We start from the raw sequence: 24,509 nt of genomic DNA, 5'->3' as shown, positions 1-24,509 counted from the left end.
CAACAAGGAAGTAAAGGCCTTAAATGACACACTGGACCAGATGGACATCACAGATATATTCAGAACATTTCATCCCAAAGCAACAGAATACACATTCTTCTCTAGTGCACATGGAACCTTCTCCAGAATAGATCACATCCTGGGTCACAAATCAGGTCTCAACCGGTATCAAAAGATTAGGATTATTCCCTGCATATTTTCAGACCACAATGCTCTGAAGCTAGAACTCAATCACAAGAGGAAAGCTGGAAAGAACCCAAATACATGGAGACTAAACAGCATCCTTCTAAAGAATGAATGGGTTAACCAGGAAATTAAAGAAGAATTGAAAAAATTCATGGAAACAAATGATAATGAAAACACAAGAGTTCAAAATCTGTGGGACACAGCAAAGGCAGTCCTGAGAGGAAAATATATAGTGGTACAAGCCTTTCTCAAGAAACAAGAAAGGTCTCAAGTACACAACCTAACCCTACACGTAAAGGAGCTGGAGAAAGAACAAGAAAGAAACCCTAAACCCAGCAGAAGAAGAGAAATCATAAAGATCAGAGCAGAAATCAATGAAATAGAAACCAAAAAAACAAAATAAAAAATCAATGAAACTAGGAGCTGGTTCTTTGAAAGAATCAATAAGATTGATAAACCCCTGGCCAGACTCATCAAAAAGAAAAGAGAAAGGACCCAAATCAATAAAATCATGAATGAAAGAGGAGAGATCACAACTAACACCAAAGAAATACAGACAATTATAAGAACATACTATGAGCAACTCTACGCCAACAAATTGGACAATCTGGAAGAAATGGATGCATTCCTAGAGACATATAAACTACCACAACTGAACCAGGAAGAAATAGAAAACCTGAACAGGCCCATAACCAGTAAGGAGATTGAAACAGTCATCCAAAATCTCCAAACAAACAAAAGCCCAGGGCCAGACGGCTTCCCAGGGGAATTCTACCAGACTTTTAAAGAAGAACTAATTCCTATTCTCCTGAAACTGTTCCAAAAAATAGAAATGGAAGGAAAACTTCCAAACTCATTTTATGAGGCCAGCATCACCTTGATCCCAAAACCAGACAAGGATCCCACCAAAAAAGAGAACTACAGACCAATATCCTTGATGAACACAGACGCAAAAATTCTCACCAAAATACTAGCCAATAGGATTCAACAGTACATTAAAAGGATTATTCACCACGACCAAGTGGGATTTATTCCAGGGCTGTAGGGTTGGTTCAACATCCGCAAATCAATCAATGTGATAGAACACATTAATAAAAGAAAGAACAAGAACCATATGATACTCTCAATAGATGGTGAAAAAGCATTTGACAAAGTACAGCATCCCTTCCTGATCAAAACTCTTCAAAGTGTGGGGATAGAGGGCACATACCTCAATATTATCAAAGCCATCTATGAAAAACCCACCGCAAATATCATTCTCAATGGAGAAAAACTGAAAGCTTTTCCGCTAAGGTCAGGAACACGGCAGGGATGTCCATTATCACCACTGCTATTCAACATAGTACTAGAAGTCCTAGCCTCAGCAATCAGACAACAAAAAGAAATTAAAGGCATCCAAATTGGTAAAGAAGAAGTCAAACTATCACTCTTCACAGATGATATGATACTATATGTGGAAAACCCAAAAGACTCCACTCCAAAACTGCTAGAACTTGTCCAGGAATTCAGTAAAGTGTCAGGATATAAAATCAATGCACAGAAATCAGTTGCATTTCTGTACACCAACAACAAGACTGAAGAAAGAGAAATTAAGGAGTCAATCCCATTCACAATTGTACCCAAAACTATAAGATACCTAGGAATAAACCTAACCAAAGAGACTAAGAATCTATACACAGAAAATTATAAAGTACTCATGAAAGAAATTGAGGAAGACACAAAAAAATGGAAAAATGTTCCATGCTCCTGGATTGGAAGAATAAATATTGTGAAAATGTCTATGCTACCTAAAGCAATCTACACATTTAATGCAATCCCTATCAAAATACCATCCATTTTTTTCAAAGAAATGGAACAAATAATCCTAAAATATATATGGAACCAGAAAAGACCTCGAATAGCCAAAGGAATATTGAAGAACAAAGCCAAAGTTGGTGGCATCACAATTCCGGACTTCAAGCTCTATTACAAAGCTGTCATCATCAAGACAGCATGGTACTGGCACAAAAACAGACACATAGATCAGTGGAACAGAATAGAGAGCCCAGAAATCGACCCTCAACTCTATGGTCAACTAATCTTCGACAAAGCAGGAAAGAATGTCCAATGGAAAAAAGACAGCCTCTTCAATAAATGTTGCTGGGAAAATTGGACAGCCACATGCAGAAAAATGAAATTGGACCACTTCCTTACACCACACACGAAAATAGACTCCAAATGGATGAAGGACCTCAATGTGAGAAAGGAATCCATCAAAATCCTTGAGGAGAATGCAGGCAGCAACCTCTTAGACCTCAGCCATAGCGACATCTTCCTAGGAACAACGGCAAAGGCAAGGGAAGCAAGGGCAAAAATGAACTATTGGGATTTCATCAAGATCAAAAGCTTTTGCACAGCAAAGGAAACAGTTAACAAAACCAAAAGACAACTGACAGAATGGGAGAAGATATTTGCAAACGACATATCAGATAAAGGGCTAGTATCCAAAATCTATAAGGAACTTAGCAAACTCAACACCCAAAGAACAAACAATCCAATCAAGAAATGGGCAGAGGACATGAACAGACATTTCTGCAAAGAAGACATCCAGATGGCCAACAGACACATGAAAAAGTGCTCCACGTCACTCGGCATCAGGGAAATACTAATCAAAACCACAATGAGATATCACCTCACACCAGTCAGAATGGCAAAAATTAACAAGTCAGGAAATGACAGATGCTGGCGAGGATGTGGAGAAAGGGGAACCCTCCTCCACTGTTGGTGGGAATGCAAGCTGGTGCAACCACTCTGGAAAACAGCATGGAGGTTCCTCAAAATGTTGAAAATAGAACTACCCTATGACCCAGCAATTGCACTACTGGGTATTTACCCTAAAGATACAAACATAGTGATCTGAAGGGGCACGTGTACCCGAATGTTTATAGCAGCGATGTCTACAATAGCCAGACTATGGAAAGAACCTAGATGTCCATCAACAGATGAATGGATCAAGAAGATGTGGTATATATACACAAGGGAATACTATGCAGCCATCAAAAGAAATGAAATCTTGCCATTTGCGACGACGTGGATGGAACTAGAGCGTATCATGCTTAGTGAAATAAGTCAATCAGAGAAAGACAACTGTCATATGATCTCCCTGATATGAGGACATGGAGAAGCAACATGGGGGGGTAGGGGGATAGGAGAAGAATAAATGAAACAAGATGGGATTGGGAGGGAGACAAACCATAAATGACTCTTAATCTCACAAATAAACTGGGGGTTGCTGGGGGGAGGTGGGATTGGGAGAGGGGGAGCGGGCTATGGACATTGGGGAGGGGGGGCGAACCATAAGAGAATATGGACTCTGAAAAACAACCTGAGGGTTTTGAAGGGTCAGGGGTGGGAGGTTGGGGCAACCTGAGGGTTTTGAAGGGTCAGGGGTGGGAGGTTGGGGGAACAGGTGGTGGGTAATGGGGAGGGCACGTTTTGCATGGAGCACTGGGTGTTGTGCAAAAAGAATGAATAATGTTACACTGAAAAAATAAAATGAAAAAAAAAAAGAAAAAGAAAAACAGAAGCAACCAAATGGAAAAAGGAGCTGAAGGTGTAACTGGGCATTTTGCTAAAAGACTAAGAAACAGAAATGACCAATGAACCTTATTTGTAGTTAAGGAAACGTAAAGTGAAATGACATTGAGACGCCCTTTCACACCCTCCGGTTTGTCAGACAGGAATTCCAGCCATGCTGGCCTTAGCAAGTGTGTCAGCCAGACCCTCCACGCTCCTGCTGGGGAAAGTGTGGCAACCCCCAGAAAGCCAGGTGTAGGCACGCCTGCTGCTCGGGGATTCCCTCTTAGGTCTCGTGCCAGGGGGTGTCTGGGCAGGTGACCCGGAGAACCTCTCATAGAGAGTTCGTGGCTACACAGTTCATGGCAGCCCCGAATGCCCCGGTCGTGACCCCCTGTGAACAGAGTGCTGCGCCCCACGCACGGGAGGGTGGTGTCTGCATCAGGAGGGAAGCCGCTGAGAAGCAGTTTGCTCACCGTCAGCAAGTCTGCCCAAGTCTGAGAAGGCTGCGTGCAGTAGCGTCCCGTCACAGAGGTTAAGAGAAGCCAAGTATAGCGTGTTTTCAGAGTTTGAGGTAAGGCAGTAAAGAAAAGGAATTGTTAACAAGAGTTACAGGTAACTACTATGTCTAGCAAGGACAAAGGGAGACAAGAAGGGCTTCGGAAGTCTTGGTGACATTCTGATTTCTTTAAGCGGGGTGACGGATAGATGGACATTTCATTCCTTTTCTTTAAAACGTGCATCTATACGTGTATTTATACATGTTCTTTTGTGTATGTGGTATGTGTCATGGTTTTAAAAACTTAATCCAAATACTGTGGGGAAAAGTTCTGAGCTGCCACTTTCATGCAGAAACCACGGATGTTTGTCACCCAGCCATTGGCATTGTGGCATTGCCCAGGCGCTTCTCATCCAGGAAGTTTGTACCAGTGTGGTGGCTGGGAGGAGCAAGCTGGCGGCTGATCCCTCCGGGCCTCGTCCTGGGACACAGCAGAGTCTTTGTTCCCCGGGTAGAGGGACCCAGACACCAAGCTCCGATCTGCAAGGACACAGCTCTGGGTTCCTTCGTGGGCGTGTGTCCTCTCAGAGCGGGCAGAATGACGAGCGGGTATCAAGGGTGAGCGTTGCCAGGCATGCAGAGCGCACAATGCCGAAATGTCTTCTGGGGAGACCTCTGGCTCCAGAGAGGCCCGCACACAAGGCAGAGACCTTCTCTAAGCAGGAGGCCCAGTGTCTGTCCCTCAGCTCTTGGACACGCGAGGCCTGGGTGGCTTGTGGTTTGATGGGATCTCCCTTCAAATAAGCCCTCCGTGGTGGCGGCCGTCAGCCCCCGATGCCCAGCAGGGCCGGCGGGAGGACGGAGGTGCCACTCGGCTCGGAAGCTCCGCTGGCTCTGGCCACTGGCGCTCCCGTCCTTCACCGTGTTCTGCCCAGAGCGGAAAAGATGAAAGGGAGCCGGCGTGTGGATTAGTGGCGTCTTTATTTTTGTTCATGTGTAGTCACTCCGTGTGTTACTTCGTGAACGTACTTTTTTTCCTGAGGCAAAAATATGAGTGTCAGTTCCCACCTCCCACTTAATCCAAATAGAGCAATAGCCTTCACCAGGGTCGTGTCCAGACAGCATCCCCAGGGAAGCATAAAACTGACATTGATTTCTTCACCTGGAAATAAAAAAACAAGTGTCTGTGAGTCGTCTTTGGATTTGCGTTACAAACAGGAATGCAAACGAGCGCCACACTGTCTGCATAGCCTCCAGATTTCCGAAATATTTGAGCTGGTGCATTTTCAGCAAAATGTGCGAAGTTCACTAAAACCCTAAAATCTTCCAGTGAGGTATTCGAAGTTCGAGTTTTTGCTTGTGTTGATGACTCATTTTCTCTTTTGTTTTCGGTTTTTGTTCTTGATTCACCGTAAACTGCCCGCTGACTCACGCCACCCAACCGACATACGATGCGAAAACCATGTCTCCGTCTGTATGTTGTGCACCTGCTGCTCAAACATCCCAATTTGTAAATAACACGCAAACACCCATCCATGAAAACGTCACATATAGGAAACGGTTGGCTTCATGACTTTAAACAGTTCTTACAACTCCTTGCTTTGCTTGCTCTGCTCCTGTTCCCTCCCCTGTGAGGCCTCACCACTGCTTCCTGAGGCGTGTGGCCAGAGTCTGGCAGTCCCCATCCCCTCTGGTCTCTTCTCCTCAGCATCTGGGGTCCAGTGGGGGCTTCCGAGGGCCCTTCCGGGGACCGTTTGATTCAGGAACTGGCCTTGGTCTTCTGAGCCGAGTGGGTCAGTGCCCAGCCAGTTCTTCCTGTTGGGACTGGGTTCAGAATTGGAGGGATGTTGTAGGGCATGAGGTTTGACCTGCTCCTGTGGAGTCCATGGTTTCTCCGGTACCATCTCCCTTCTGCTCTGTCCCCATCGAACCCACATGCAAGGTGGTTCTCCCAGTGGCCTCTGGCGATGCCTCCTATAGTGTTCTTCCTGGAATTGCCCTTCCAGGGGGAATCCGCTCTGGGCCTCGGGGCTGGAGGGGATCGGAGATTGTGTCTCCGTGATTCAGAAGGGGTCGTGTAAGGCCTGATGGAGCGGGAAGAGGGTCTGTCCCCAGAGACAGAGCACCTGGCTCCTGCGTCCAGCCTTCCCTGGCCGGCTCGTGCACGCCTGCTCCGTGGGCTCGTGCGGGCTGCGGTGGCGTGAACTGGGCCTTCCCCCAGGCCTTCAGGAGTATCTGACGGGAGAGCAAAGACACCAGGAGCCGACGAAACTGAGGCTGTGACAGGAAGTTTATATAAAGTAGCAGGTCTTGAGATCCTGTTACAGAAAGTGAACATTAACGATCAGGTATTTCACAAGTGGAGGAGATCTTGAGGTTTTGAGAAGATGCCATTTGATGCAGAAATATTCGAGTCGCTCGGGCCCCTCCATGGCCGTTCCCTATGCCCTTGGGAAGAGCCCCCGCCCCTGTGCCCTCCCTCTTCAGAGCGCACAGTCACATGACACGCTGAGCACATTGGGGTCTGTTTCTCCTCATCGTCCCGCCAGGAAGAAGCCAAGCAGGAGAGCAGTCTGTCGCTCACTTGCTGCCAGTGTGGAGTGTGGCACCCAATAGATGTGCACGGGGTGCAGGGAATGCCTGTTGGGGCCTGGGGCCCCTCTTTGTGGGGGGGTGTGTCACGATGCCTGGCGTGCCTTTAAATCCCTCAAATCTCTGATTCCTCAGCATCTGGGCACAGCGTCCTAATGTCCACATCTTGTGGGTGAGGAAGCCAGGGGCTCAGAGGAGCTGGGGACAAGGGTACCCTCAGGGTGAACCATGCGCCACATTGCGGATCGCGATAATGCCTCTTTGGGGTGCCTAGACCTTCCCAGTGCCGAGGCAGGTGGCAGTCAGGAAGGGCCTGGCTTTGAAATAAGGTGCTTGGGGCTCTCTGGTGTGACAGGAACCATGGACTCTGGGAGGATGGGGCAGGCCCTTCCTTTCCACCACCGAGGGGCTGGCTGAGGCCAGAGGTGACGACGGGTGGCCGTGGGGAGGCTGCCGTGTGCTTGCTGCCCGCCCCCCGTTCTCCCGCATGCTTGCTCGCATGCTGGTGCCGGGCAGCTCCCGCCCTGCTGCGGCCCCGGGGTACCCGTGCTTGGAGTATCTGTGGCTGCTGTCACCATCCGTCCTCATGGCTCTCTCAAGCTGTGTGTCTGCGCCCCCCCACCCCCTCCCCAGTGCCCCCTGGAGCCCTGAGAAAAGACGTCTGGGGGGAGGGGTGAGAGCTTGAGTCTCAGAAAAAGTAGGTGGGGACGTGTGAGCTCCGCGTCGGTGCACTGACGGTGCACACGACCAGTGCCCTCCCCTGCCTTGTCCTCCGTCCCTTCTTTCTCACCCAGAGCCTCTGTTTCCCCCAGAATCTCTCGGTGCCCGTGGCCTGAGCAAAGTCCTTTGGGCTGGGCAGACGCTGACTGTGTTGTGACAGTCTTGGGCCCTCCAGACGCAAGTGGGCGGGTGCGGTCCACGTGGGGACCTCGGAGGAGGCACTTGGCGGCTAGTTCGCCTTCCTCGGCTTTACTGCCTCATGCGGAGGATCTCCCAGCGCTGTAATGAGGTCACCCTTCCACGGCTGTGCCGGTGCTCCGGAGCCGACTGGCTCCCCTGCAAGCCTGGGGCCCGCAGGGCGGGTTGGGTGTGTCCCGCACTGGGTGTCCCTTTCCCAGCAGCTGAGGGAGCGGTAGCAAGCCTGTTCGCCCTCCAGGGTCCCACCCCACGGCCCACTTCTGCCTTTTGCTGATCCAGACCCTAGTCCGCACCTCCTTGTGAGCACCAGCCTCCTCCCTCCTGGCTCCCACCTCTGCCGCCAGCAGACACAGACTCCAGTCCCCAGCACCCCCCACCCGGTGGGAAGCAAAGGGGCAGACAAAGCTGGGTGGGGGCCTCCGTCCTCAGAAGTAGGAGTGAGACCTGCCTGTCCACTGAACGCTTCGTCCCAGCCAGGACCAGCTGGGCAGCCCTGGAGGGGGCAGCCAGCTCTCCCCGCCTCCCCCGGCCCCTGCACGTGCTCTCCCGCTGCCGCTCTCATTGAACATATCATGTTCTCTTCTGTCTCCGTCGGACCACTGAATCCGGCGATACGCTGTGTCTAAGCCTGAGCTGCTTGTGTGTGTTAGACACCCAGGGGTCAGGGAGCGGCTGTCGTGCAGGCACCTGGTCTCTAAGCAGACAGAGGCCGGGAAGCTGCCCAGGGCCACAAGCCCCCCTACGTCATCCGCCCAGAGCCGTGCTTCCTGAAAGGGATGGGCTGATAATTCAAGGTGCCCCCGGGCCCGGGTGGAAGGCTCACTGCCCCTCGGATGAGGGAGCCATGCTTGACATCCCGGGATCTCTGCCGCTGGGAGCATTCGTGGATTTCCTGAGTGGCTTCCGTGGTGTGGGCAGTGGGATCGCCCACACTTACCCTTCCCACGGTGACTTGTCGGCAGGCACCATGAGCAGCTCTGGGGGAAAGGTCGGCCCCTCTGCCGGGTCCCAGGCAGGCAGGGGCTTTGGTAGCCATGCGGAGAAGGGAAGGGCCCCTCAGAGGCTCTCCGTGGAGAAGCAGCCCTGCCCGGCGCTTGGACGACTTGGCTGTGTCTCGCAAGGGGCGGTCCACGTTGGAGGCCCATCCACAGGTGGTCTCCTGGCTCCTCTGGGCAGCAAGGAGCTGCTTCTGGGAGTTCGTCTCTCTCCGTCCCTGTCGGGTGCAGGGGAGCCTAGAGCAGAGGGTTCCGTTGATTTGCTGCATGAGAGGTGATTGGCAATGACAAGCTTCACTTTCGGAAGGTTTTCTGGTGGCCGATTGCTGCTTCTCTACTGTAGAGCAGTGACTTTCTGTTTGGTGTCTCTTTGGATCCACTTTCCTTCGGGGCAGGTCTGGGAGAGGCGGGTGGGAGGTCTGCCGTGGCGGGAGGCTGATCGCCGCCGGCTTGAGAACAGCCTGTCTCCCCCGCAGAACAATTTCATCAACCTCAGCTTCCTGCGCCTGTTTCGGGCCGCCCGGCTCATCAAGCTGCTGCGCCAAGGCTACACCATCCGCGTTCTGCTGTGGACCTTCGTGCAGTCCTTCAAGGTGAGGCCCGGCCCGGCGCCCTGACCCCCGGAGCGGCCCTCCGCCTGGAGGCCCCTTGGCCCCTGTTGCCCTGTTGTGGTTTACAGACCTCCGAAGTTGCCCAGACAGCGCCTCAGTCATGCTCACTGACCCTGCGGCGGGACGCACGACTGCTCAGGGATGAAGGAAGAGAGGCCGCCTCTTGGTAGAGGGGCTTTGCGGTCAGTGGGGTGGCTCTGCGGCCGCTGAGGTCCAAGCGGGCCCAGAGATGCGGCCACCATCCCCTCCACAGACGAGGTCCGAGCCAGGCAGCGGGGCAGCCCCCTGGAGCTGGCCTGTCCTCCGTGTGTCTCCACAGGCCCTGTCCTCCGTGTGTCTCCACAGGCCCTGCCCCACGTGTGTCTGCTCGTCGCCATGCTGTTCTTCATCTACGCCATCATCGGCATGCAGGTGGGCGCGCTGACGGCACTGGGAGCGGCGGGTGCTGGTCCGGTCCCCGCGTGGCGACCGTGACAGAGTGACGCTCCGGGAGCTTTGCTATGAGGCAGACATCGTTCTCAGGACCTTGTGAACTTAACTCTCAGAAAGGCTCTTCTATTGATGAGGACACTGAGGTTGGGCACCCCGAGTCTGGGCCTGTCTCCAGAGTCCTCTAGTGAGGTGTAGTCCCCCCGTCTGTCATACCGTGCTCTGCCGTGCTCCTGAGTAAAACCTCACGGGGCTGTCACGGTGTCGGTGGGCTCATTGGACTGGGTGCTGGGCCCCCGTGCCGGTGGAGCTTTGAGGCACGTGCGCCTGGTGCTGAGCGCCAGCCGGTCCTTCTCTCAGTCCAGAGAACTGGCCCGACGCTTTACAGGAGATTGTGTGTTCCAGCAGAAAAAGTCGGCAGGGTCGAATCGGATCACTGTACTGGCAGGTCCAGCTGGGAGGATTTAGATCGCCTTCACTTCCCCAAAACCCTTTGTCAGCTATTTGGAAAAACATTTAAGAGACACGAAGCCGGGTTCCAGATTTAAATCTTTGGCATCGGGCCACTTTTCAACAGTAGGGTGGGAGTTGGATCCCAGTGTTAAACTATAGTGGGAGAAGCCACTGTCTCAAAGGTTAGGCGCAAACTGATTTTTAAACTCTGTTTCAGGGAGTGAAAAGCTTCTCTTGCTTTAAAATTTGCTGATATCTGATGCTCTTTAAAATGTATTTCTGTGCTTTTTTTTGGTGGATGTATAAGACCATAAGGGTCACTGAGCTTTGTTTTTGGTGAAGATGTTCCTAAGTCTTTCAGCCAGGCTACAGATTTTAAGCCAAGTACAGTTACTGACTTCTTTTCATTCCTAACCCCAAAAAGAAATCAATTAAAGTGGATAAAAAGCCCATTCTGGTATTTGCACAGACACTTGAAAAGAAACTTTCAAGTTGATCTCCTAGCTATTATCACAGTAATTCCCGCCTCAGTGTCACTGATGAAAGAGTGAACTTTCCAGGGCATCATCCGTCTTCCGAGCGGAGCGGCCCACGCACGCTGAGCTCCGGCCGCGTTTTTACTGGGTGTGCGGACTCGTGTCTGCAGACACGTGGAGCTGGGGGAGCAGAGACGCATTTGGCTGGAAGCACGGGCCCCTCCAGCCCCGGCCGCAGTGGAGGTGGCTAAGGGCTGTGTCCTGGGCCTTGTGGGTTCTCATGGGCACATGCCCTCCTCTGCCTGGCCACAGCTCCGGGGGTCCCAACAGCACCAGCCTGCAGCCTTCTTTCTCCTTTCAGGTCTTTGGAAATATCACGCTGGATGATGACAGCAGCATCCACCGGCACATCAACTTCCGGACGTTTCTGCAGGCCCTGATGCTGCTGTTCAGGTGTGTTGGGGTCGGCACAGGCTTGGGGGCTCCTCCGTTCTGGATGGACGGGGTGTGTGCCGACCCACTCGGGCTGGCCTCCCCTCAGTGGGCCTTCCCAGCTTCTTCTCTGCTCTCCTTGGCATCCTTCCCTAAGGGTTCCTGGGCCTCAGGGCAGACGGAACGCAAGCCCCCGAGGGAGGTCCACCTGAGAGCCCCAGCTGTGAGGCTGGCCTTGACCACCTCGGCTCAGGTCCCCGGTGGTGGCCAGAAGGGCTTAGTGAGGCTGCGGCCAAGGGTCTGGGAGGACAGAAGGTGTCCCGCAGGATCTTCTTCCGTGTGCTGGCTGTACGCCTTCCTCTGCTCACCTTGTTGACTGCAGGGTCTGTGGGACGAGGGACGCCGGGCGGCGGGGCTGCTGCCGATGCCGTGTGCGCTACTGAGGGACCCAAGGGACTCAGCTGGCCAGACCTGCTGGTGCGAGTGTGCCTCCGGCTGCCCCCGGGGCTCACAGGACTGCAGTTCCCTAGGCTTTCCGCCCCAAGTCCAGCGGCAGAGCGGCTTGGTCCTGGCTCAGGTGCCTCCAGGTGAAGACGTGCTCGGGAGGCCTGGGGGCGCCTATTGTCCTGAGACGGGGCACGCTCTCTGCAGACTGGGGGCTGTCGACCCTCCCAGTGTGGGGGCTGGAGGGAGGGGTGAGTGTGTCTCCCTGCCTCCAGAGTCTCCTTCAGTAAGGCAAGCCCACCACCGTGATCCTTGGAGGGAAGAAAGGAGCCCTTTGGAGGGACGTGGGGAGGAAGGGGCTGACACAAGGTGCCACCCGGGGCTCATTCTTGAGGTTCCCACGTGTGCGTTTCTTTATGCAAATGCTTGGAAGGCCTGAGCTCGGGGTGTCCCACACAGTTAGTCCCAGGCAGGGCCCGTGAGGTTCTTTCCATGGAGGGAGAGCAGGCCGGTCTGCCTTGCTAGGCTGCCCGGAGAGAGTTGGCCGACTCGTTCTTTCAGTCAGAGGCCGACACTTTCTCCAGATGACATCGTCTCTCCGGACTTTGCCTGTTATGTTCGTTTCGTCTCTTCATCTGTCAATGTCCTGCCTCAGGCTCCAGGAGTTGAGGCAGGCCTATGAAACCAGCCACAGCTGGAAGAGTTTGTTCTCAAAGATCTCTTTTCCTCCCTGATCTCTGAGTCACAGGGGATGCCCATGTCGGTCAGGCCTGGCACAGGACAGCTGCCCTGCAGGAAAAGCCCCCTACTCCTAGCCACTGGTGATGGCCAGTGGGCTCGCCTGTGCCCGGAGCTGGCCACACGGGCACACCAGGTGGGGGGCACCCAGGCCTCTGGTCTATCTGCATGTCTGCTGGACCTCCGGCCCTCGTTCTGACTGCAGATCGGGGACAAAAGTCCATGAGGAAGGGTCCTCCATGGTGGCCGCTCAGGGTGGTGGGGCTGTTCTTGGTGTGTTCCGGAAGCAGCAGACACTGGTGCGGCTGGAGTGGGCTGAGCAGAGACCACTGAGAGAGAATGGGCTGCAGGCCGCACAGAGTTGCGGGCAGTTGTGTGCATTTTGGATTTGCAGTGAGTTGGGGGGTGTTGAGAGAAGTGACTTGATGTTACCTGTGTTTGTTGGACCCACTTGGGTGTTGGGGGGTGGGAGCAGGAAAAGCCCCTTGGAAGCTGTTGCAGAGCCCAGGGAAGGTGATGGCGGCCTAACCCAGGGTGGTGAGAGGGTTAGAGTCTGGATGTTCTTTGGAGCAGATGAGCTGATGAACAGGGGTGGTGAGAAAGAGTGGAGGCAGGGATGACTACGACCTGTTTGGCCGGAGAAACTGGAGGGGTGGAGTCCCCCACTTGTTGAATCAAGGAAGGCTGGGATGGCACCTGCTGTCAGGCAGGCCAAGAAAGTCTGTGTTGGCTTCGAGGGGCCCAGCGGCCCATGGAGGGGCTCTCACCACGGTGCCGGCTTCTGGTGCACTGCCTTACGTTCAGTGAGTAGTTCTTTCTGAGTTCATGGTCAGTTTGCAAACCTAATGCCAGAGGGTTCTGAGCCCAGTGAGGGTGTGCCCCGGCGCCCGCTCTTCTGGGAGCCCTTCTCCGGCTGGCCTGGCCCTTCCTTCGTGGGCCTCACGGCTCTGCCCTTCTTCTTAGGAGTGCCACGGGGGAGGCCTGGCATGAGATCATGCTGTCTTGTCTCAGCAATCAGGCCTGCGATGAGCACGCCAACGCCAGTGAGTGTGGGAGCGACTTTGCCTACTTTTACTTCGTCTCCTTCATCTTCCTTTGTTCCTTCCTGGTAAGTCCTGGTCACTGTGCCCATGTGTCCACCTGTCTCAGTCCATCCCAGGAACCCCGACGTCTCTCACAGATCCCTGAGGCTGATTCATGTCTCATTGCAAGCTGATTCTCTGTTGATGGTCCTGTGTCTCTGGAGACGATGACCTGTAAAAGGACCCACTCTGTGATGAGCTCCTGTGGGCCTTTCCTTCTCAGAAAGAGTTTTAAGTTTCCACAGGACCCCTGTCCTTTAGCCTGTAGCCTCTGCCACGGTGGTGAGTTACAGAGAAGCAGCGCTGCAGCCGGCGCGCCTGGGGCGGCGCGGAGCTCAGTGGATTGGGTCCTGGGGCGTGGATTTTGGTCCAGGCCAGTACACACCCCTGGGAGACTTGGAGCAGGGCCATGACCCAGTCTGGGTGACGTTTCCAAACCTTGCTCTGGCTTCTGACCAGGAAAGGCTGAAGAGTGACCAGGGAGGTGGCTGGAGGTGACAGTGCCTAGAGAAGGGTGGGGACCAGCGTGACAGGAGATGAAACACGGGCATGAGAGCAAACGAGGGAGAAAGCGGCCCCTGCAGTCTGCTGGCGCGCTGCAGAGACGCCCTCGTCCACGGCCAGCGGCGGCGGCAGGTGGTGCGGCGGCTGTGGAAGTCAGCAGGGCAGCTCCTCGATGAGGGAACGACGGAGTGGCGGTCTGATCCAGCAGCTGCACTCCGGGCACATGCCAGAGCTGAGGGAGGGGCCTCACGCCGGTATTTGTGCGCGCACGTTTGCAGCGGCGTCATCCACAATGGCCTGGAGGCAGAAACAGCCAACGTGCCACCAGCGAGTGACCGGTTGTGACATGGACACACAAGGGAGTACCATCCGACCTTAGGAAGAGAGGCCGTTGTGACCCATGCTGCAGTATGGATGGCCCGTGAAGTCATGACGCCAAGAGAAAGAAACCAGTGGCCAAAGGAGAAGTAACGGCACGGTTTCAGCTGTCTGAAGTCCCTAGAGCAGGGAAGCTCGTAGAGACGGAGAGTACGATGGCAGGCACCGGGGACTGGGGGAGGGGATGGGGATTAGTGTTTCGTAGGGGCAGGGTTTCGTCGGGGAAGATGGAAGAGTTCTGGGGACAGGTAGTGGGGACGGTGCCCCTCAGCTGTGAACTTCAGAGTCATTAAATCTGTAAGCTCGTTGCTATGTATATTTTATCAAATTCAGAAAATGGTCTTAAAGAAGAATTAGCATAAATCCTGTTCAAACTTTTTTTTTTTTTAGAGGGGGGCGGGCAGAGGGAGAGAGAGAGAATCCCAAGCAGATGCCACGCTGATTGCGGAGCCTGATGTGGGGCTTGATCTCATGACCCTGAGATCATGACCTGAGCTGAAACGAAGACTGGAACGCTGAACTGGCGAGCCCCGCAAGTGCCCCTTACTCAAACTCTTGCAAAAAGTAGAAGAAGAGAAACATCTCCTAACAAATCCTGTGATGCTGCCATTATCCTAATACCAAGGACAGGAGTGATGCCCCCAGAAAGATAACTACAGACCAACGCCCGTGCTGAGTACACAGTAGGTGTCCTGAACGAGATACCAGCACACCGGCTCCAACGGCATGTTAAGGGTTAGACACGGTGATCGGGCGGGATTTATCCCAGGAGTGCAGGGATGCATCTTTGACATACAGAGACTAACCAATGTGATGAGGGAAACACCTGACATGATGATCTCAATAGATGCAGAAAAGCACTTGACCCAATTCAACACCCTTTCATGACAAGAGCACGTAGCAGACTTGGAACAGAAGGGAACTTCTGTAACGGGATGAAGGGCACTTATGAAAACCTACACTTGACATTAAACTCAGTGACGAAGGATTACAAATTTTCCTCCAAATATCAGGGACTAGACAAGGTCCCCACTTCTTCATCACTTCTACCCAGCATTGTGCTGGAAGTCCTAGTTAGAGCAGGAGGCAAGGAAAAGAAATAAAAAGCACCCAAATTGGAGAGGAAAAGGTAAAGCTATCCCTCTTTGCCGATGACATGGTATATGTAGAACATCCTGAAGAACGCCCATGCCCACGCACGCACACACGCCCACGCACGCACACACACGCACGCACACACACACGCACGCACAGTGCTAGAACCAATAAACGAGTTCATCAAAGTCTCAGAGTACAAAATCAACACATAAAAGTCAGTTATGTTTCCGTGTACCGGCAATAAACAGCCTGAAAAGGAAATTAAGAAAGTAATTCCACTTCCAGTAGCATCCAAAGGGATAACATACCTAGGAATAAGTACCTGTGAAGATGAAAACTTGCACAGTAAAAACTGCTAAATAAGTTAAGGAAGACCTAATTAAGTGGAAAGACATGCAGGCGCACGGATCCGAAGGCAACGTTGGTGAGGCGGCAACGTCCCCACAGAGTGAGCTCCGGATTCAGTGTGCTCCCTGTCAGAGCTCCAGGGCCCTTTCTACAGGAATGGAACAGCTGATCCTCACATTCGTGTGGAATGGCAAGGAGCCCCAAATAACAACAAAACCTTGAAAATTAAAGACCGAGTGAGATAACCCACGTTTCCCTATTACAAAACTTACTGTAACGGTACCGTGAGTCAGAACAATGTGGCTGAAGAGGCCCTTCTCCGAAGAAGACATACAGATGACCGACAGGTACATGAAAAGGTGCTCCGTGTCACCGTCGCCAGGGAAGTGCACATCAAGACAACAGCAACCCCTCGCCACATTTAAAACGGACGATCAGGAAGAAGACGAGAGAGGGCAGGTGTTGGCGAAGATGTGGAGAAAAGTGACCCACTGTATGCGGTCAGTAGGAATGTGAGTTGGTACAGTCCCTATGGAAAACAGTGTAGATGTCCCTCAAAAAATAAAAAATGGAACTAAAATACGATCCAGCAATCCCACGTTCGGTATATGTCCACATGGAAGGAGAACACGATATTGGAGACAGATCTGCATGCCCACGTTCACTGCAGCATTACTCACAATAGACAAGACACGGAAACAACCTAAGTGTTCATCAGCAGAGGAGTAGATAGGAAGACTTGGTGTGCACACACGCACACACACACACAGAGTATTCAGCCACGGGAAAGAAGGAAACCCTCCTGTCATTTCTGCCAGCATGGATGGATCTTGAGGGCATTGTGCTAGGGAAAAAGGCCAGACAGAAAAAGGCAAATACTACATATATCCCTTACATGTGGAATTTTTTTTGGAAGCCAAACCACAGAACAGAGTCGAAGAGCTGTTGCCAGGGACTGGAGAGTGGGGGAAGTAGGGACGAGTTGGTGAAAGGGTGCACACGTTCAGCTCTAGTACGAATAAAGTCCGAGCGTGTGAAGTAAAACATGGTGACTATAGCTGATAACTCTGCATTGTATAACTGGAATTTTCTAGAGGGCAGAACGTAAGTATTCTTCCAAAAATATGTGATGGGCGTGTCAGCTGGATGGCAGGGGCGCTTCGACAATTGTGTGTGTAGAGACTGGAGTGTCTCGTGACTGTGTCAGTCACGTCTACCTCAGTAAGCCTGATGCGGGGCAGTAGGCATCGGCGTAAGGACAGACCGTTGGAGTGGGATGGAGACTCCAGAAATAAATCCAAATCTCCATGGACAGTTGATTTTTGACGAGGGTGCAAAGCTGCTCAGTGTGGCAAGAACAGTTTCTCTGACACATCGCGAAGAGACAACCAGATGTCCACATGCGGGGAAAAAAAGATGGACCCCCATGTCACCCCGTATACAGAAATGAACCCAGAACTGGAAAAAGACCTAGATGTAGAGTGAACACCACAAAACTCTTAGAAGAAAGCATGGGGGCAGATCCTGATCTCGGATTTGTCGAAGGATTCTTAGATTTGACGCCAAAATCACAAGCAACAAAAGAAAAAATAAATTACTCAAAATTAAACACTTTTGTGTGTCAAAGGGGATGATAAGAAGTGTGAAAACGCAATCTAAGGAATGGGAGAAAATATTGACTAGTCGCATATTTTTAAGGGGGTAACATACAAAACACATAAAGAACTCTCAGAATTGAGCTGCAAAAGACAAGCACAAAAAAGTGGGCAAAGCATCAGAACAGACATGTCGGCCAGAAGGTGGGCAACGTGGCCAACAAGCACATGAAGATATTCATCATCTTTGGACTAAATCAAGGAAACTCAAAACCACGCACTTGCTTCACACTCCCTGGGATGGCCACAATAACCATTTTTTAACGGAAAATAACCAGCGTTGTCAGAGACGTGGAGAAATAGTGACTCTTGCGCATTGCGGTAGGAATGCAAAATGCAGCAACTCCTGTGGAAAACAGTTCAGCCGTCAGGTGGCCACGCCCCACACGTCCATCGGTGGGTGGACAGAGAAACAAACTGCTGTGTCCCCCACGGTATGTTATTCGGCCTTAAAACGCCGTGCGGTTCTGCGCCTGACGACTGGGTGAGCCTCATGGAAAGCGGAGAAGCCGGGCCCGGGAGGCCCTCCATGGCCCCGTGCTGAGGGACTCCTCTCGCATGAAACGCCCCAAGGAGACAAGCCTGTGGGTGCCGGACAGACACTGTAGGGAAGGGGGGCAAGTGAGTGACTCCTTCTGGCACAAGCGTTTTCTGGGGCGATAAAGAATTTTGGAAACCTGAGAGGCGATTGACTGATGTTGTGAATTAGTAAAGCCACTGGGTTGTGAAACACTGAATGCATGTTCTGTGAATTTCAACTCCATTAAAGGGAAAAAGAAGCCAAGCTTGTGGCCACCAGCATCGAAACCCCTAACTCCAAAGTCGCTGCTTCCCTTGGCAGCCAGCTGGGAGGGGATGAGGAAGGTGACGGGAGGTGGGCAGCGGAAGGGGGCGGGAGGGCTCAGGAGAGTTGGCGGATCTAGCCCCGGGGCAGGGGCCCGCGGCCAGCCGTGGTGGTAGAGTGGAGGGCGGAGGTTGCCGGGGAAGCAGGGCTGGACGGGCTCCGGGTGAGCTGGAGTGGCCTCTGCTGCTCGGATGGTCTCACACAGGCCTCGGCGGGAGGGGAAGGGCTAGAGTAGAGGCCGGCGGAGGTCTCTTTATGTCACCCCTTCTCCTTCCTGTCCTGCAGATGTTGAACCTCTCTGCGGCCGTGATCATGGACAATTTTGAGTACCTGACACGGGACTCTTCCATCCTAGGGCCTCACCACCTGGACGAGTTCATCCAGGTCTGGGCTGACTACGACCTGGCGGCGTGGTGAGTCGCCCCCGTGCTCCGTGGTCCTCAGGGTGGTCCATGCCACGGATCTCGGGACAAGGCTGGGGGGCTTCAGACTTGTGTCACGGGAGGTCTGCCCCTCAGTTCTCGGCAGGGCCCGCGTAGGGTGGCGCTAGGTCCCCCTCTAGGTGGCACGTTCCTTCTCATGCCCACAGTGCTTTCACACAGCTCCCTGGGTGGAGAAATGCTCCAGGAGACCCGCAGCCTGGCCCTTAGCAGCTTCTGAGGGGTCTGTGAGGCTCCGGGCTCTTGTGGAAGAGGAGCATATGGTCCCCTCGCAGTCTGTCACATGAGGGGCCTGGAGGGCTCAAGGAAGAGGGTGTGGACACAGCAGGAGGGCCTTCCCCCGGGGCCTCACCATCCTCATGAAGCTTGGAGGCCTTCATGGAACAAATGACATTCTTCCTGCCCACGGGCTCAGGCCTCTCCCTCTCTGCCATCGCCCTTGGGAACAGGAGCCAACACGCACCTGTGTCCCAGCCCCGGCTGCGAACAGCGGGCACTCGGTGAACTTTCACTGACATCAAAGGAGCTACCAGGAAGGGTCTAGTGTGTTGGGGACCCTCTGGTCCTGGTGTGTTAAGTCAGGTGAGGGGCGGCTCGTTTCCAGACAGCAAGGTGTCGTCAGGGGACCGGCTGGGGCTAAAACGTTGTTCCGTCGTCCGTGGAGAGTCTCGCACAGGGGGACGCTCTTACCCTCGGGCCCACGAAGCAGCGCGGACTCACCGTCTGCCCATCTGTCTGTTCCTTCATCCCCCGCTGCCTCACTGGCTTCTTCACTCATTCACGCTCTCAAGCAGGTTCTTGAGTAGTGATTCAGGGCGCGCTCTGCAAGGCTGCCAGGACGTGGAGGGGCCAAGAGCCCTGGCTGCTGGGGAGGACACGGGCCTGCTCCCCGCCTCGGTCATGGTGAGCGCCCAGCAGACACGAATGTGAGCGAGCGGGCGTCCATCCCTCCCACGCTTGGAGGCACGGGGAAGCCTGGGGAGATGGGGTGTGGGCACTCCCACGTCCTCTCTCCGCAGCTCCCCAGCCTGCCTGTGCCCCCCTCACGCAGCTCTGGGTGTGGTCACCCCGTGTGGTAGAGGCCTGGGGGAGATGGTCAGTGTCGTCGTGGTGAGGACCCTCCGGCCCACAGATGGCCTGAGTTTCTACCTGTGTTTCCCTCAACGGAAACTCAGCGAGGGGATCAGGTGCTCTGACCCCAGGGCCCGGAAGGCCTGGGAGCTTGGCGGGGCTCCCTCAGCCTCCTTTCCTGCAGCCTTTCTGGAGCCCCTGCCGCATCCCAGGAAGGTCAGAGGATGCTGCGGGAGACCTTCCCGGGCCGGCATGTCCTGAGACCACGGGCAGCACCCGCAACTCTCGGGCATCGCTGTGCCCATAGTGTTTCTGGGTGTTCTCCGTTGTGAATCTTTTGCCATTTTCACACATTGCCGAGTGAGCGTAGCTGTTCCTTAACATTTCACAGTGTAGGTGACTGTTTCCGTGGCCTTGGGGGGTCCTGCCACTGTGCTGATGCGCCACCAGGCTGGGCCTGCCATGCCCAGTCTCGTTCTGGGGCAGGTGGGGGTTCTCTGGTCAGGTCAGAGGGCAGGGGAGACTCCAAGTGAGGCTCTTCCCAGGAGGGGCACCTGGACCGTGGGGTTGAGCGATGCTGCTGTTTGCGGGCACCGTGATTCTGGAGGTTGTGTTGCAGGGAAACGGAGATACTGTGGGTTGAGACTGGGACGTATGTCCACGTGGGCAGGACAAGCATAGGCCGGAGCAGGCCTGTGAGAGGGCAGGGCTTCTCCCACATCTCTATGAACTGCACACCCAGGACTTCCCCTCGTCCAGTCGCAGGTGGAGCAGAATTAGGACAGACAGGAAGTGGACCAGGGCCAGACTGTGGTTTCGTGATGGCGCAGGCTTTCTGAAAACGGGCCTCTGGAAGGCAGAGGCCGGTGGGAGTGTGGTTGAGAAAGTCTGTGGAAGAGCGGACAGCAGACAGAAGCCTCGGGCCAGAGGTGGCCTCTGTGAAACAGCGCACGAGCCCGTGGTCCAGAGTCACACAGACGTGACCGACAGCTGACGCTCAGGCTTGCTGCTCCCACGTGTGCCCGGGGCTGAAGACAGAGCGTGCCTCCAGACGGCAGGGGACAGGGGAAGGCCCAGCAGAGGCCACTAAGCAGACCGAGTCCTGGGCCCAGGACCAAGGAGAGTGCTTTGAGCCCTTCCTAGCCTGCGTGGTAGATGCACGGATGTGGTCCTCATTGTGTCCCAGGTGGCCACTCTGCTGTCTCCTGGGTCTCGGAGAGACTTAAAAAAACAACAGAACTTTGTGAAATTTCCACACTTTCGTATGCGTGTGTGTGTGTTTGCACCTGTGTGGCTCTGGGAGCGTGTGCACAGTGCCTATGTGCAGGGTGTTTTTGTGCGGGTACGTGTACCGTCTGCACACTCGGGGCATGCGTATGTGCATGCGTCAGCAGACACACGCGTGTGCACGTGCGCACATGGCTGCGTGTACACGTGCGGGTACACACATGTGACTGTGCCGACGTGTGTGTGCTCCTGTGCACGTGTGAACGCCTGTGTGTATGAGGGTGCAAGGCACGCGTGCTTGCGTGTGTGCACGTGTGTGGACGCAGGTGTGCGTGGGCATGCATGCTGTGAGAGGTGAGGAAGGCACGGGCTGTTGTTTTCTGGTGCCCGCCTCCCCCATCTTCGTGGTGCCTCACTTTGTGGTGAAGTGTGGACCCCGAAAGGAGAATCCCGGCCCCACCTGTGTGCGATCTGTCTGCTCGTCTTTGTGCTCATCCATCCGCGCAGTCACCCTTCCGGAGCATCCGCCGCGTGCTGGGGGCCGGGGGTGTGTAGGCGAAGCAGGCTCATGCTCTCAGGACGCTGGGTGAGATCAGGGGAGCTGTAGTGGGAGCCCAGCTGTTTGAGGAGGGACCCCATCTCCTGGTGGGTCAGAGGAGGTACCATCTGAGCCAGACTGAGAGGGGCAGGACGGATGGAGCTCCGGAGAAGCGGGTGGGGCAGGACTGAGGGAAGGGGTCTGATCGTGTGTGATGGAGAAGAGAACTCATTGCAGAGGGGCTGGAAGGGTGGCTGGGACAGGCGGAGGAGGTCTTGAACCTCAGGACCGACCACAGCTTTGGCCTAACAGACAGCGAGGACGGTGTTTGAGTCGGCACGACGGTCCTGCTCCCCCACTTTCCATCTGGTGCCCTTGGGGGTTTGATGGTGGCAGAGAGACGACGAGCCCAAGAACAGGCTGGGCATTGGGTTGGGTGATTACCGGGGCTGGGGGCTTCACCAAGCTTCCAGACCCTTCGTGATGATGCCGTGGGTCCAGTGAGGTTAGCAGGCACCTTGGGTGGGGCAGAGTGGGGCTTCCTCTTTCTTCCCTCTTCCCAGAAGTTTGGATCTGACGGGACAGGAAAGAGAAACGCGTGTTGGCTGGGGTGCCGGCCCTGGGACAAGGGGGTTCTTAGCTGGACCAGCAGATTCCAGGAGCTTCGGAGGTGGGGACCGTCAGCAGAGCCAGGCACGGGGTCGCAGGCACGCGGGGAGCAAGAGTAGGGGCTGCCGGAGAGGGTGGGGGAGCAGGGCCCAGCGAGCGACGGGCCAGTGGCTCCGGTGTGTGCATGCTGGGGGCTGGGGGCCCGGGCCGGCTGTGTTCTCTGGTGTGTCTCCTGCCTGCCTTGGGCTCGGACATTGTCTTGGGGCTGCCACGCTTCCTGGGGCCGTCGGAGCCCCGGGGTTCCTGCAGGGAGCTGCCTGTCCAGCCGCGGGGCTCCTCTTCCGGCCACAGGCTGGGTGGGTGGGCGGGACGGGCCCCGCTGCCTTGGTTGCCGTAACCTGTGACGTTTCCTTTCCAGTTGCCGGATTCATCATAAGGATTTGTACAGTTTGTTGCGTTGTATCACGCCACCCGTTGGCTTAGGGAAGAGCTGCCCTCGTAGGTTGGCCTACAAGGTTTGCGACTTCAGAGCCTCCATCCCACACACTCTCCCCTGCCCGAAATGCAGACACAGCACACACTCCCTGCCTGGTTTGGGATTGACGACCCTCACCTCTCTTTCCTCCTGCCCTGCCCTGCCCGCACTCCGACCTCCTGGACGCTTCGGTCCCCCATGTGATCTCCTGACCCCTCCAGCCGGCCGGGGAGAGGCAGCCTTCTGAGGCAGTGCACACGGAGCTTTCTGGCTGGGCCTCGAGGGCAGAGGTCGGCTGCTGGGTGGGAGCTGGGGGCCAGGCCCTGCCTGTGCCCAAAGAAGCAGCTGTCTCACCTGGCTTTGCCTCCCGGCTCTCAAGGGTGGGCTAATGGTCAGACAGGCTGGAGGCCAAGGGCCCCAGAGGAGGAGAGCATGGGCACAAGGAGACCGGGAGCAGCTGCCCCTCCCAGTCCGAAGAGCCCAACAACCCAGGGTTTCTGGTCCCCGAGGGAGGCGAGGGCAGAGGCAGCCGAGGCCCAAGGATGGGCTCTCCTGCTTCACCTCCGGATCGATCCACTCGGCCAAGGCTGGGCACCCGGGGAGGAGGGCCAGGCCCTGGGGCAGACGTGCCTGCCAGGAAAGAGCTGTCCCTTTTCTGTCCTGGGAGGCCTGCAGCTGACCATGTCTCTGGGACCCCGAGCAGGTCCCATAGGCAGGTGTCCCCGGGGGTGGAGTTCAGGCTGCAGGCCTCGTGGCCTGTCTACCTCTGGAAGACACAGTCAGCAGCCCCCGACGCCTCCCTGGGTCTGGAGCCGGTCCCGTCTGGTGGCCCCAGCCCTGTTCCTGGCGTGCTGTCAGGAGGGCACAAGAGTGGCTCCAAGCCACCTCCGACCCCCGCTGCCCACCGCGCCCCCCCACCTGCCCCCGCAGTCTCCCATTTCCTGCCCAGCCCTGACTCCCAGCAGCAGCCCTGCCCTGGGCGGCCTCGGGCGTCTCTGGGCTTGGAGCAGGACTCACCGGTCCAGTTTATCTCGAGAGCCTCTGGGCTCCTTGCAGAACAACGTGGCTCCCGCTCTAGTTCTCTGGCCTGTTTTAGATTTTTCTCCACTTTTAGCCTCCAGGCTAACTTGGAAGCAAATTGGGCATTAAGGAGCGCTGACGTTTCTGCCGTGGCTCTCAGGCTGGCCCCTTGGGTCAGGCCCCAGCTCTCCTGGCACGGTGAAACAGCTCTCTTCCGATTTGGCATTGTCTGTGGTTCCTAAAAGTGTAAAATCCGAAGTTGACAACCCAAAGCCGCCCCGATGCAGCCCTTCCTCATCCCTCCATGTTCGTTAGCTCAGACGTCACCCCTGCCCGCTGCCCTGCGTGGGGCTGGAGTGTGGAGGTGAGGCTGGGAGGGGCAAGGAGGGGATCGAGTGGAGCAGAAAAGTCCCTCATTTTGCGCGTTTTGACTTTTGGCATGTACTCTGACGCTGGTTAACTGGATCTGTTTTCTTGTCTGCTTCCTCCCCCTCCCCTCCTGCCGCACCCCTTCCTGTGGACCCCACGCTGCCTCTGCCTCTCTGGGCCGGGTCTCCGGTGGGCGCATCAGTTACAATGACATGTTTGAGATGCTGAAACCCATGTCCCCACCCCTGGGGCTGGGGAAGAAATGCCCTGCTCGAGTTGCATACAAGGTAGACCCCGACCCTGCACCCCGAGGCTGGCTGTGCTGGGGATGCCCTCCGGTCTCCTCTGGGGGCTTCTCCGTCTGTCTGTCTGCCGCTCTGCTGTCTCACTGTTTCTTCCGTTTCTCTGTTCCAACCATGTCCTCTGCCTTCTCAGACAGAGGGACACGGGTACCACGACGGTGTCTCGCAGCCACCCCTTGTTCCCGCGGGTCTGCCCACCCTGAGAGGCCCTGAGAGGCTCA

At 55.0% G+C, this 24,509-nt stretch overlaps 1 protein-coding gene across 1 annotated transcript in view; it reads left to right on the top strand.

The window, feature by feature from the left end:
- Positions 1-24,509, top strand: part of LOC123936556 (voltage-dependent N-type calcium channel subunit alpha-1B-like) — a 125,676-nt gene that overhangs the window by 85,512 nt on the left and 15,655 nt on the right. The window contains 6 exon segments of the mRNA XM_045997011.1: positions 9,222-9,338; positions 9,702-9,767; positions 11,076-11,167; positions 13,292-13,436; positions 18,523-18,649; positions 24,176-24,273. Coding sequence (XP_045852967.1) covers positions 9,222-9,338; positions 9,702-9,767; positions 11,076-11,167; positions 13,292-13,436; positions 18,523-18,649; positions 24,176-24,273 — 645 coding nt within the window.

The sequence above is a fragment of the Meles meles genome, unplaced genomic scaffold, assembly GCF_922984935.1.
Source record: "Meles meles unplaced genomic scaffold, mMelMel3.1 paternal haplotype, whole genome shotgun sequence".
Taxonomy (NCBI): domain Eukaryota; kingdom Metazoa; phylum Chordata; class Mammalia; order Carnivora; family Mustelidae; genus Meles; species Meles meles.
Note: the sequence above shows the minus strand (reverse complement) of the source record. Positions and strands in the feature narration are given on the sequence as shown.